Genomic DNA, 15,174 nt, shown 5'->3' with positions numbered 1-15,174 from the left:
TCCTCTTCCTAAATAGTAAAATCTTCAAAACTATGCAGTAACACAAGATGAAGTATATTAAATCATAGGAACTGAAACATGGTTTTGTGACAAAGGGTTGTCTCAGAAGTCTGTTATGGACTTTCCTCATTTGGGAATAATATTTCATGAGCCTATCTTTTATAAAAATGCAGGTTAGGAAGGCAGGATTCTGTCCGGAGTTCATGAACAGTGCTTTAATATCCACTACATATTACAAGTGAACTGTTTGTCAAAGGCCGTTGAGCTACTCATGAAGGAATTTCAATTGCTGTGTTCCTCCCCTTTTAACATCCCTAATGTTCCTTCTTTTCTGCCAGCTTTGATGTGAAGAAGACTTTAAGTGACAAAGGTGAAGTTGGGTCAGGTAAACTGCATGCTGGTCTTTAGCCTCAGATGTTGTTCAGATTAGCTCACAAACTATTATCAAACCGGCTATTGTAGTGAGTGATCCAGGTATGTTCTGTCTCGAGTGGTTTGCTGTATTTAAAGCTGCAGTAGGTAACTTTTGTAAATATATATTTTTTACATATTTGTTAAACCTGTCATTATGTCCTGACAGTAGAATTTATAAAAAAAAAAAAAAAAGGGGAAGTCGTGGGCTAATGGTTAGAGGGTTGGACTCCCAATCGAAGGGTTGTGAGTTCTAGTCTCGGGCCGGACGGAATTGTGGGTGGTGGGGGGGGTGCATGTACAGCTCTCTCTCCACCTTCAATACCATGACTTAGATGCCCTTGAGCAAGGCATTGAATCCCCAACTGCTCCCTGGGCGCCGCAGCATAAATGGCTGCCCACTGCTCCGGGTGTGTGTTCACAGTGTGTGTGTGTGTGTTCACTGCTCTGTGTGTGTGCATTTCGGATGGGTTAAATGCAGAGCACAAATTCTGAGTATGGGTCACCATACTTGGCTGAATGTCACTTCACTTTATATGAGACAGATAATCTGTGAAAAAAATCAAGCTCCTCTGGCTCCTCCCACTGGTCCTATTGCCATTTGCAGTTACGGACCGCTCCCGGTAAGAAACAACCAATCAGAGCTGCGGTCCGTAACTTTGTGTTCAAAATGTAGAAAAATGTATATAATAAGCGAGTACACCATGAATCCATTTTCCAAACCGTGTTTTTAGCTTGTCCTGAATCACTAGGGTGCACCTAAAATAAGTGTTTATATTCGGACTATTTTAGATTGCTTCGGGGATACCGCGGCGGAGTAACCCAGTACCTTTGTGATTCTTCATAGACATAAACAGAGAGAAGTAGTTCCGGCTACGATGTTCTTCCGCAAGACGCAAGCAGTTCTGTTTATTAACCGCTAGAGCGTCAAAAGTTCCCTACCGCAGCTTTAAAAGATTGCTAAGCCAAGCATCACTATTAATATTGCTCAAATTTACAGGTAAGGAAGAACTATAAGTCGACTATGTGTTGAAGAACTGTAGCTGCAGTACATGCCTCACTATTAGTCAAACCCACATCATTTAGTCATTGTGCATCCCAGAAAGTACCAGAAGATGGAGAGACCGAGACTGAGAACAGCTGCTGGGAAAACTAGACTGGGATATAACAGACATGAATGATCCCTCAAATCAAGCAGCTTGTTGAGAACAGGTGTGGATAAATGATTATTGAAGTGATCTGGCCATTTCTTTATAGTGGATAATAAAACCAAACTGTTTTACTATTTACTACTATTTTGACTTCCTGTTCCTGTTGCCACTGCCACATGGTTTGGAGATCAGTCTGAACCTTTCAGTCATTCATCTTAATTTACAATTCTTAGTTTTAAAAAATGTCATTTGTTATCTATCCTAAACTTCATTTTTAATTTTTAATCCTTAATCATAACTATTTAATTGAAATCTCAAACTCTAATTTTTTTTTAATTTGCAAAAAGTCATGGCATCATCTTTAACTAGCCCTGCTAGAACTTCAAACCCTTGAACTAACTGAAATGGAGCTGAAGAAAACCATATGAAATGATAATATGAATTCACACCAATTCGTTATATATAGGAATATTAAGAATTAACATATGTAACCAATGGGAACGTTAAAAAAACATTATTATATCTTTTTTGGGAGCTGGGAAGCTGCTCAGCTGAAATGAACTTGTTTCCTAATTGATAAACTTTGCATATGGAACTGAACTGAACTGAGCAGAACTGACTCACTCACGAGCTGAATTGAAGTTAGTCATAGTTTGAATTGGTCTCATATTTGATTTTTTTGAAGTTTACATAATTGATTCTTTCCGTTTATTACTGTGAAGTTGCTTTGATTCTATCTGTTTTAAATAAAGCATTACATAAAGGTGACTTTACTTGAAAGTAATACTTAAAATTAATTGTTTGCACTTACAGATAATGGCCAGTTAATTCAAAATGTGTTAAAAATATGCTAATTTACAATGATACATCTCAAATAATTTATCTTGCATAATAATTGGAATAATTAAGAAAGTAATTGTTTGCTGTGTAACAAATTTTTTTATTAGTATTAGTATTATTTTAATTTTTTTTTACCTTTACACTTACTTGTTGGTAAGGAGTGTTTTGAGTTCAGATCAGCAAAGGTCAACAAGAAAAAAAAAAAAAAATCAAAGTGAGACTGAGAACCAGATCTGGGCACAGAGAGGGACTCCACCCAGAGGCAGAAAATAAAACAGAGAGAGAGAGAGAGAGAGGGAGGGAGGAGGGTTATGAAGCAATGAAATACTGAGATTAGGACCGCAGGAAATCTCTCCCTTTCTGTCTGTCTGCCTTTCTCTCAGCCTCTGTACCTCCTTCTGAGCCCCTCCTCTCGTGTTGACATGGTTTCATTTGAATGTCTCTCTAAATACACCGCTTTTGCCCCTTGAGCTCTCAGTTGTAGTTGTGATCTGTTAACGTGCTGAACCTGCAGGTGACAGGTGAATTAACTGCTGCTTTGTGGACGCCTCTGCGCACCTGAGCTAAGGGGAAGAAGAGAGGAAAAGCGCAGGCTTGTGGATGTTCAGGACTTCAGACTCGTTTGACCTGCTTGTTAATGATTAAGTGGATGAGGAAGGACTTTCCTGAGAAGAAACTGAATTTTCATTTAGTTTGTATTGTGTATTGGAACAGTACCCAGTGCTTGCTATTTGCATGTCTTTTTTTTTTTTTTTTTAAAGAAATCACTTTAAGTAGCTAATGGCTCATTGGTGTTGAACTGATTATTTTCTTAAAATAAAACAATGATGGACAGACCCTCTTCTGGACAGGCCAAGGAGCAAAGGAAACAGAACATAAAGGCATCTTGACCAGCAGACAGCTTTATGAATTTCATGTTTAGGACATTTTTGTGGCCAATCAAGAGTTTGTAAGGACTTTTTTTTAATCGGCAAATCAATAACTAATGGAAGGACAGCATAAGTTGGTGCCATCATCATGGCTACGTGCACTGCAGTTGATACTACTGCTTCTGCCCCTGACAGAGAGTGTGACCGTAGTACCATGGAAACCCTGTACAGGTGAGATACCACACTTAACCCTGCTTATTTGCTCTCTAATTACCAGTATTTTCAATGCAATAGCTGAATAATATTGATTTGCCTTCTGTTCATTGTAAGACAACAAAATGTTAATCTTTAAAGCACTGTTAGCTTACTACAATCTGTTTATCTCTCTATCAGCAGACGCTAAATAAAAGTGACTTCCTATGTAATAAAATCCTTCAGATTAGATCAGGTCCAGACTATAAAGATCTTGAATGAAACTGTAAATCCACAATCTGAGTGTGTATTGTGTGTATAGAAAGACAGTTCTTCAACTGTGGATACTAAAAACCTAGTAATGTCATTCACAACTGTGGTGAAAATGATAATATCTTTATACTTACTACTTACTTTAATAGCTGGAATTTTATTTATACTAATCACACCTAATTAGATGATATTTTTACACTCTTCACATAATTACTAAATTACAGGTCAGATTGTTTGTGTCTCTCATTTCTCTCGAGAATTAATGTTTGTGCCCTTGGTAGCCAGTTTTTAACTTTATTATATAAGGACAAAAGTTGTTTGTTATTGTGGGAATGACATGGCAGGACACTCACAATTTTATTTTCAGCCAATACAAATCCAATTTGTCATTATAATAAACTCTAATTGACCACCACAATTTCACTTAAAGGGATGGTTCACCCAAAAATGAAAGTAATGTCATCATTTAGTTTGATCCAAACCTGTATGAATTTCTTTCTTTAGCTGAACATAATAGAAGATATTTTGAAAAATGACAGTAACCAATCAGTTGCTGGTCCCCATTGACTTCCAAGTCAATAAGGAACAGAAACTGTTGACTTACCAACATTCTTCAAAGCATCTTTTGTGTTTGGAACAACTTGAGGGTAAGTAAATGATGACAGAAATCCATTTTTCGCTGAACTATCCCTTTAATAGAAGAAATGAATGCTTTCTAATTTGTGTAATCTGTGCCACACAAAAGCTTTCACTATGAGAGAAGGGCAGCTTCAGAAGACTGGTGGTGAATCCATGTTGTCATGCTGATTCACGGCTTGGTCTCTACAACGGAAAAATGTAAAACTCTTCTCAAACCCGGCGACATCCCTGGGGCTTAAATTCTTCCATTTTCATACCACGAAGGCAATTACATTAGATACCAGTGCAAAAGAAATGAGAAAATGAAAAATGCTAATATGAAAAAGAGTTTACCAGAAGATCACCAAAGTAAATTCCTGAAGTGGTATTTTAAAATATTGCTTTTGTATGTCAAGAGCAAACCATCTGAATGGTCCATAATTAGGGCAATGAGCTCAACTGAAGGACTGTTATTACAATAGAAGCTGTAAATACCACAATAATGTGGACGAACCAAAGAATGTTGAGAATGTTTAGGGAACTGCAGCCCTGTCACTGATCATCTATAGATGACATCTCTGTGTCATCAGCGTGTGTGTTCTCATTTGAAGCATCTTACACATTTATATCTAGTTTGGAAATTAATTAAAAAGGAAAACATACAAGAACATCAGTTCCAACTTATGCGGTCATTAAATGTACTTCATTTTCATCCAAAATAGTGATTTAGTACACTTTTGAGGAAAACAATGGATCCTATGAATTCATAGACTTGAGGTGCTAATAAAAACATTATACGTTTTTAAGATTTTATTTTAAGGCATTTTTACCTTTATTATGAAAGGACAGGTCAGAGCTGACAGGAAGCGAAGAGCCACTGGGTTGGGATTCAAACTCGGAACGCCCGTAGCACAATGGCACCGTGTCCGTGCAATGCCCACAAGGCTATCGGTGCCGACAATTACACGTTTTTAAACCATGCCATTATATAATGACAGTAAATCAAATATCAGGGTTTTGTAAATTCTGTGAACCTGGGAGAGCTGATAAATATTCTGTCTCTCCCTCTTTCCGCTGTATATTTTGCATGGAAGGCAATTTGCATACTTTGGGAGATAAACTATATCAAGAGCTATTCTGAACGGCAGATGCAAAAATACACTGGCCACCAAAGGTATTCTGATTCATAAGCCACATGAATGGATTTCATAGCCTTGCTGTAGCTTAAACTGATATCAATGCGAAGGTCATGGGAAAGCAAGAAGTGATAAAATGTGTACCTTACATACAATGTAAGTCACTAAATAAATGTAAAAAATGCCTGCCAAACACATAAATGTAAATAGCATTACATAACAATGCATCAAATTTAGTGCTATTTATTTTAAAGAATGATGGCACATTCATGCAATTTCAAAAATAGATTAATTTTTGTTGTATTAAAACATACAGCTATGGTCAAAATGAATGCAAAATATTGTTGGACACTTGCTGGTTGTCAAACTTGATGGAATTAAGGTAGTCTGCAATACCTGGAGAAATCCATCCATTAGTTTTCTCATGAACCGCATGTTATTCACTTGGCGCAGACAAACTCTGAAGCATGCAAACTTTTTGCTCCCATCTTCTAATGGCTAATGGCTAACTCAAATCTAGGCACAGAAGTGTTAGAGTCAATCACCTGAGAAATAAAATCAGAATAGCAACCACAAGGAAAATAATGTCCTGAAAATGCTGATTGTTTGGAGGGGCTAACTGGACCATGTAATGCTCAACCTTGTTTTTGGCATGTGCTCTTCAACTCCTCTCTGTAATCTTTCTCCTCTCCCTCTCCAGATCTCCATCCAGTGGACCTGTTGTCTCGGGTGCTGCCCCGTAACGGAGAGGCTCTGTCTGGGGTCCGTATCGTGCAGGAGGGAGGTGCTCGTGGGATCCAGTTCTTCAGTCCTACGCAGGCACTCACCTTTCCATCCTCTCAGCTCTTCATTAACTGCCCTCTCTTCCCAGCAGAATTCTCCATAGTGGCCACTGTAAAAGTGTCTCACACCAGAATGAAGGTATGCTTATAATGTCATCTAATGCACAGATCGGCAAAGGGTCAGACGCTTGTGTCCCAGTCAGCTATTAAATAAGTCTCAAAATTTGTAAACAGATATTTTTTTTGTTTGAGATATGATATTTTACTCCAAACTCAATCAGGGTTGCACTCTGGTGCATTGTAGTCATGTGATCATTTCACTAGAACTGAAATCTTCTCTTATATTTTGGATACGATTAATTGTTTGAAAGCACAAATATATATATATATATTTAAAAATATTTGTATTTATTTTTCACATTAAAGAAATTTTGTTAAATGATGATTAACTTGATAACATGATAAACTTGATTTTCAGTTTCAAAAGTATATGTCATTGAGCTTCACCGTTTACCGCATATAGTTAGCATAAATTTTAAATAGATTTTGGTGAGGGATTAAAATAAATAAAAAAAATGTTATCGTAAAATATTTCAAATAAATTTCCAAATATTTTCTTTTATATTTCATCATGAAAGTCAATGGTAACTGATTTATTTTGGTTATCAACAATCTTCAAAATATATTCTATGTTCATCAGAAGAAAGAAAGTCATGCAAGTTTAAAACGACATGAGGGGGAGTAAATGATGACAGAATTTTAATTTTTGGGAAACTATTTCTTTAAATACTTTATTTTTTATTTTTTATATTACATCAATGGTATTTTGAATAAGCCAAATAAAAGACAAGCAAAACCTAAACTCTAATATTTCCTGTCTCTATGAACTCAATCTGTGCTTGCTGTTTTTCAGAAGAATGAGTACTTGTTCGCTGTGGTGAAGGAGGATGTAGATCAACTCCTACTTAGCATACGTTTCTCTAAAGAGAAAGTGCATCTCATCTATCAGGGCTCAATGGGGAGGCAGCGTCTCAGCTTTAAAAGAATCCGCCTGGCGGACAACCACTGGCACAGCATGGTGTTAGCCATCAGCGGTCACCATGCCACCCTCACCCTGGACTGCGGCATCCCACTGGAACTGTGAGTCTGTGACGGTAGTAGAAAGACCCCATAAGATATAGGCGTATAGATCACCTCAGAGCTGAATTTTGTTTTTTGGTTACAATTTCTTGGTCAAAATGTGCACATATTCTTGCACTCTCGAATTCTTGAACAATAAGATGCATAATAAATGCAAATTTCATTTTATTATGTAATAGTATTGAAATAGTGAAGCAGAATTTTTCCAAACCACAAAAATACATCCAGAAACGAAATATAATGCTGCATCTCAAAGTTGAGATCTGTGAGTAATGTACGTTCCCTGATGGGTTTCAGGGTCCATAAACAGCCATTTCCCTCTGATCTCAGCACTGATGGATCTAGATTCCACATTGGAAGTCAAAGGAAGTGGAAAGGCCTCTTCTCTGTGAGCATTGGATTCTGATATTGCTATTTAATTTGCATCATTTAAAATTATATTTACGTACACACAAACATATGTGTTGGTAAGATGATGATCTGTCTTTTTTCTTAAGGGTTTACTGCGGCAGCTCGTCCTTTTGCCTGGATCAGACGCGACACCACGTGTTTGTCCCTCTTTCGAACCCTCATTGGTTGAGCTTTCTATCCCTACAATCCTGTCAAACCTGCCAGTGAAATCCCAACAGAATGACGTCCTGCTTCCTCCATACGGTAAAACTAAAATATTGACTAGAACACAATTACAGTTTCAACTATTATAGCGGTTGCCATCAATGAATAGCATCTTAATTTTGGTCTGTTTGGCACACAAAGGCATCCTAAAAATTGTACGATATAAAATTAGATTATATTATTAAAAGAATAACTGATATAATTTAAAAAGCCTTGTGTTCTATGACAATATATGCACATATAGAGGCAAAATAAAATACTGAGATACTTAAAAGAAAAAAAGCTATTTAAACATACAGTGCATCCAGAATGTATTCACAGCACTTCACTTTTTCCATATTTTATGTTACAGCCTTATTCCAAAATGGATTAAATTAATTATTTCCTTAAAATTCAGCAAACAATACCCCATAATGACAACACGAAAGAAAAAAAAAATGTTCATAAGTATTCACAGCCTTTATTCAATACTTTGTTGAACTTTGTTGGCACACCTATTTCTGGGCAGTTTCTCCCATTCTTCTTAGCAGGACCTCTCAAGCTCAATCAGGTTGGATAGGGAGCATGGGTGCACAGCCATTTTCAGATCTCTCCAGAGATGTTCAAAGAGGGTTTAAGTCTGGGGATTCGGCAGGGCCCCTCAAAGACATTCACCGAGTGGTACATAGCCACTCCTTTTTCAATTTATGTGCTTAGGGTCCTTGTCCTGTTGGAAGACAAAACCATCGCCCCAGTCTGAGGTCCAGGTTTTCTTCGAGGATGATTGCTGCAATCTTTCCCTCTATCTTGACTAGTCTCCCAATTCCTGCTGCTGAAAAAATCCTCACAGCATCATGCTACCACCACCATACCTCACTAGGGATGGTATTAGCCAGGTGTTGAGCGGTGCCTGGTTTCCCCCAGACATAATGCTTCCCCTTCAGGTGCATTCTGGCAAGCTCAAGGTAGCCTGTCATGTGCCTTTTCCTGAGGAGCGGCTTCTCTCTGGCCTGATTGGTGGAGTGCTGCAGAGATGGTTGTTCTTCTGGGCGGTTCTCCTCTCTACACAGAGTTGTAGGCCCTTCTTTACTTTCTGGATGAACTGTTTCAGCCTAGCCAATGCTAACACTGAATTACACTCAACCATTACAATAAAAAAATATTGTATCATGACTGGCGCCATGGACAACATTTTGAAGAAAAGAGCAGATCTGTGGTGTGAGAGACCACACCGATGACATCTCGCCCGTGGTCAGATTGAGTTATGGTCCCAAACTAAACATTGAACACTTGTTTCGCTCTGAAAAAGAAAACAGAGGTTGTGCTGCTTGCAGTGAGAGCTGTCAGTGATTGAGTGGGTGTGGGTTTACGCTGGCACACATCTCGGGCATGGCAAACATTGCTGTGTTTATATCACTTGTATTGACAATTTAAATTAGCTAATGGCAGCTTTGATCTAGATTACATACCTTGGATGATACTTTAACACCCTCCCAGCTGGAGCAGACTAGACAGATTGTTTCGCTTGTGATGAAACGCTGAAACATTTGTTTCATATCCATATTCTTTTGATGAAGGATACCCATTACAATTAGTCATCCGATTTCATTAACATAAAACAAATATTTTAATAATCCATTAAATCACAGATTTATTTTAATGCCATTCAAAAAGAAATATTACTTTAATGTAAACATATTTACTCTGTATATTTGCATTCTGATTTCAGAGACGGAGGTCCGTGTGACTCTGGGTTCTAAACCAGCATGTACTTCGGCAGAGCAGGGACAGCTCTGGTTTGACACTCTTAAAAGAGGCCTTTTCTTATGTGATGGTGCATACTGGCACTCTATGCTGCAAGGTAGGAAACTAGAGATCACTTTTTATTATTATTTTACGTTTAAAACAAACTGTTTAATTTGAACTTTATAATTATGACCTGTCAAGTCAATTTCATGGGTGTAGTTTGAATGAAATGAAATTTATGCATTTAGCAGACGCTTTTATCCAAAGCAACTTACAGTGCATTCAGGCTAACATTTTTATTTTTACCATAGTTTGACATACTTATTGAAAACACACACACACACACACACACAAATGTTATGTTAGATGAAGTCTCAGCAGCTCTATTTAATGCTATTCAATCTACAGAGAAAGACAGACTAGACTATGTAGACGATTACCAGAACCTCTACACCACCTCAGAGACGCTGGACATTGAGCTCTTCCAGATTCCCTCTGTTGGCCTGTTTGCTGCTATGGCTCATCGGTCCGACAAACCAGGCTCTGCCATCTACCGCTGGAACCACGGCCAATTCCAGCTCTACCAGAACATCAGCACCTTCAAGGCCCAGGCATGGAAACAGTTTACTATAGAGAGGAAGGTGAGAAGAGAGATTAATGTGGTCAAAGTCTAAAACTGTGAACTGGTGCAGCTGTCCACAAATATAGAGTTAACATATGAAATATTTCAATTTAATCAGATTTTTAAAATTCTGTTAAAACATTAAAAAAATATATAAAAAATAATAGTAAAAGAATCATTGTACTGATTTTTATATATATGAATTTCCACATTTTGGTTATTTCTTTACCACAATCTTTTGACAGTTAGATCCCATAGCCATCTTTTTAATTGTAGTTTTTGTGTGTGTTTTAATAATAATTGTGTCTTATATAAAAATAAAACTTTTACAAAAAAAAAAATTAACAAAAAAACAACAATTAAAAAATAATCTAAGATATTAACACTGTAAAATGAAGTCGCAGTCTTAAAATGAATAAAATATATCAATTTAAAAACAATGAAGATCACGTCAATGAGAAACACATTAAACAGAGGACTTACATTTTCAGTTAGACAGGCAAAGGTTGTACAGAGAGCAGTGATTGGCACTTCATTAGGAAAGAATTAGGCCTGAGGTGAAATGTTAAGGGAGACTTACAGTCAGGAATGAGGTAAGGGGCAGGTAAGAACTGAGACTGGGTTTAGAGATACACTAGATCTGATTCAGTACCATAAGTGTGCATGTTTTCCACAGAGAACAGACTTTACACTACACTGCAGGAGACAGGTGTGTTTTGATGTGGTGTTTCTTACACTCACTACAAACGTATGCAATAACTTTAAATCACTAGTGTAGTCAATCACAGAAATTAATTTCAAGTCTGATGCTTTCCCTTCCCCGAATGAATCATTTATACACATCTGTCTGTCTGCAGTGAAATGGTTTAGTCTTAATTATATCACACAGATCTTGAATTATAAAGAATAGGAAGTAATAAAGGTTCTTTGTTGAAACCTGCAGCCCCTCACGACTATCATCATCATCATTATATCACAGAGTTTGTATTTGTATCAGTTAAAACATCACTAAACTCTTCGCTTGAATGAAATTATGACTCATACTAGGCTTTATAGTGCAATATCTACCAGCTGATCTTCACACGGGTCTAAATTTAGCGAGCTGGATTCATGATAGCCAAATGACGGGCTGACTGATAGGTATTACTTTATCTCAGTTAGTTTGTATCAGGCTCATTTATCACTGTGTGTGTTGTATGTGTGCCAGATGTTCTTGGCGGTGTCGAACTCTGTGGGCCCAGTGGACGGAGAGCGAGAGCTGTCTGTGATCTATAGGTGGAGTAATAAGAGGCTGAAGTTTGTGCGTTATCAGACCCTGGAGACGCACAGCGCCCGTGACTGGGAGGCCTTTCATATCAATAATGAAGCTTTTTTAGCTGTGGCTAATCACCGAACAGGTTGGTCCAACAATAGCTGAACCAAGTGATTCCCTGTTGCCTAATAGGCTTATACATAACTGCCCTAAAATACTGCTAAATGCTTCTCCGTTCACCCCACACCATAAACGTTTGCTGCAAAATGAAGATTCATTCTCACCGTCATGCTTCCCAAGCCCATATGACTTCATCTGTGTAGCAAAAAATGTAATATATAATAATATAAAATATAAAATATTTTAACTACACAGTGAACGAATATTGTTCAGTATGGAAGCCTGTTCCGTCACAGAATAATTAATATATCACAGTTGTCTTTTTTCCCTTTAAATTCTGAGTTTACAGTGCGCAAATCTTTGGAAACCCACTTCCGCCATGGAATAAATAAATAAATAAATAAATAAATTATAAAAGTAACTGCGACTTTTAATCTCACAATTATGACTATTTTCTCCATTCCGAGTTCACATTTCATTACTCTGAATTGCGAGATATAAGAATTATATATTAATGCAATTCTCAGAAGAAAAGTCAGATTTGTGAAATTAAGGAGTCAAAATTACCTTTTTTTGCGATATTTAAACTCAGTTTTCTGAGGGAAGAAAGTCAAGATATAAAAATTATAAATTGTAAGATGTGAAAGTGAAAGTGCAAGTGCATAAAAAATTTAGAGTTATGAGTGTATATATTGCAAAAATATATCTCGCAACTACACTTTTTTTTCTCCCACTCAAAAACACAGTTTTCCTCTATTTGTGATCAAATAAATACAGTCTTGGTTAGCATAAGAGACTTCCTTCAAATACATGAAAACAACTGAATTATTTAGACTGTTATTGTATGGACAGATATGTTTGGAGCCTCTGATGCAGTTCAGCAGATGTTATCAGCATTTTATTTTGTTACTGCTCTTAAAATAGGTACCATTCGTTACATTTATTATCATTTCAAACCCTTAACCTATGCTCCTGTCATCCCTTTCAGAGAATGGAAATCACAACATTGACAGCGTTATTTATAAGTGGAACCCTGGCACTAAGACATTTGAGGTAAACCAAACCATCTCGACATCAGGAGCTTATGACCTGGAGTTTTTTACCGTAGGGCCCTACCACTTCCTAGCCGTGGCCAATGCATTTGACGGTACCTCCACCCAAATAGATTCATCCATCTACATCTGGCTTAATGGAGCCTTTCAGCTCTTTCAGACCATAAGGGTGAGTTTAGAAAACATTACATTTCAAAATGTCTGTGATGGATGCAAGATTCTGGAACTTTCTGATCATTTAGAACTTATTTTGAGTGGAAACACTGGTGTACATACATTTCTTGCACATTAAGAAAAATATTACAGGTAAATGAAGTGGAGAATCATGACACACGCATGATAAAGATAAATGATGGACTCATGTAGGTGTTTCCCATTGCAACTTTTTTTTTTTATATGTACCTGACACCTGTTCTTCAAGAATCACCCTGAGGCATCTGTGGTGTAGCTGGGATTGTTTAAGTATAGGGTGAACAGACGCTTTAACCACCGTAAAAGACCCTGAACCACTGCTGAAGAGATTTATTGCTTGAAATCCTGATGTCACAAACTTTTCATTCTTTACTGCATATGATTTTACTGAATATAAAATATATTTTTACTTAATCAAAAGGAAAAAATTGATATAGGATATGTCTGTTCATGTGTACTGGGCTTAGATTTATTATAAATAAGCTGCACTTTGTTTTTTTTAAGTACAACTGAAGTGGATGGGAAACTCCAAAATCAAAAATTTCCAAGCCCTAAAATTAATAAAAGTATGGAAAAATCAGTTTTGTTTCACAGAGTAAATTAAATTGGGCAAGTTAATAGCAGTATTTCTTTGGAGAATTCTGCCTATAAGTTGGCTGAATAGAACATTTTATTGAATATAAAAAAGGACTTCAATTAGCAATCGGAAGTCAGATGAAAAAGTAGTGACTTCTTTCATTCAAGTTTTAAAAAAATGTAACAATTATCTTATCATTGGTGAATTTTCTCTAAATCTCAAGTACATGTCAACAGACTTAACAACCGCTTGTGATGTTGTCAGCCGTTTCAGAAGGGAATTTCCCTGAGTGCAGATGTGTTTTACAGGGGGAAAGAAACAGAACAAGAAGAGTTTTTTTTTTTTTGTTAATATCAAGTGTTTAGATGATGTTACACTATAATTAAATTCTTGAGATCTTACCAACTGACAAAATCAAAGTCATACATCACAGTGATGTGATATGGATCTCATGAAGTTGTGGATGCAGTCAGTGTCAATTCAGCAGGACTGTGTTTCCCATAAATGTATCTTCACCTAGTACAGAAATACTTTTGAGGTTTAACTTCTACTGATCAGAAATAGTGTAAGCAGGCTTTTACCTAGATCTTTCATAAAAGCTAGGGCAGCAGGAATGCTTTTGAAAATGTATTGTTATTACCAAACCAAATCTGTTTTCCCCCTTCAAACTATCTGCATGTCTCTAGACATTTGGGGCTACAGACTGGGAGATGTTTCAGATTGGAAACAGAGTCTTCCTAGCTCTTGCTAATGGACACATGCTGTGTGAGAGAGGACCAAGCCTCTATACCATCAACTCAACTATATATGAGCTTGATGTGACAACCAAGATGTTCCTCAAGTTCCAAGATATTGTAACATACAGGTAAAGCCTGAACAATAAAGATTTGAGAATCAATTGTCCACATCTTTTGACTTGATTTCCTCTTAAATGACAGTGCGGTGGACTGGGAATTCTTTTCGGTTGGAGATGAGCATTTCTTAGTCGTAGCCAACTCTTATGATGGAGCTTCTTATTCTTTGAACAGCGTTATATACAGGTAATGATTGAAAGCTCAAACATTATACACAGATCATAACTCATGTCTTTTAGAGACAAGTAAACCTATAAATTTCACTTAGATGAATACTGAAGCAAATGAAGTATCATTGTTTTTGTCTCTCGCAGATGGCAGGGATATGAGGGCTTTGTTCCTGTCCATCGGTTACCCACTATTGGATGCAGTGACTGGGAGTTCTTTACCTCAGATGAGGGTTCATACCTGATGTACTCCAGTGCCAAAGCACCTCTCTCCAAAGTCTTCAAGCTCAGGATCCACTGAGGGCACAAACAGTTGCTCATTTTTTGCTTATTTTTATCATATGCCACAGAAGTTGAATCGTTCTCTTCTCTTGACTTACAAACCACTAACACTTTGATGAGAAGCCCTTTAATATCAGAGAAGTCAATCAAACTGACGGATTATGGAGTTTGATACTTCCTGAAAACTACCTCATCTGTGTAAAAGGGACTGTCAAGATGCAAGATAAACTTAGTGTACTTGTGGTGAATCTCATAAATGCGTCCTTAAATCACTGTTAAAATGATATTGTGCTAAAGACTATTC

General features: G+C 37.0%; 1 protein-coding gene across 1 annotated transcript; it reads left to right on the top strand.

The window, feature by feature from the left end:
• The first annotated feature begins 2,803 nt into the window (after nucleotides 1-2,803).
• tspeara (thrombospondin-type laminin G domain and EAR repeats a) lies at nucleotides 2,804-14,889 on the top strand. The gene is made up of 12 exons (XM_052559220.1): nucleotides 2,804-3,502; nucleotides 6,191-6,411; nucleotides 7,186-7,412; nucleotides 7,710-7,800; nucleotides 7,910-8,066; nucleotides 9,736-9,867; nucleotides 10,161-10,393; nucleotides 11,582-11,771; nucleotides 12,735-12,967; nucleotides 14,254-14,432; nucleotides 14,506-14,607; nucleotides 14,736-14,889. Exons 1-12 carry the CDS (start codon nucleotides 3,388-3,390, stop codon nucleotides 14,887-14,889), a joined length of 2,034 nt encoding a protein of 677 aa, XP_052415180.1. The 5' UTR covers nucleotides 2,804-3,387.
• The last annotated feature ends 285 nt before the right edge of the window (nucleotides 14,890-15,174 follow it).

This window comes from Carassius gibelio, chromosome B6 (assembly GCF_023724105.1).
Source record: "Carassius gibelio isolate Cgi1373 ecotype wild population from Czech Republic chromosome B6, carGib1.2-hapl.c, whole genome shotgun sequence".
Classification (NCBI taxonomy): domain Eukaryota; kingdom Metazoa; phylum Chordata; class Actinopteri; order Cypriniformes; family Cyprinidae; genus Carassius; species Carassius gibelio.
This window is presented reverse-complemented; position numbering and strand designations above follow the sequence as displayed.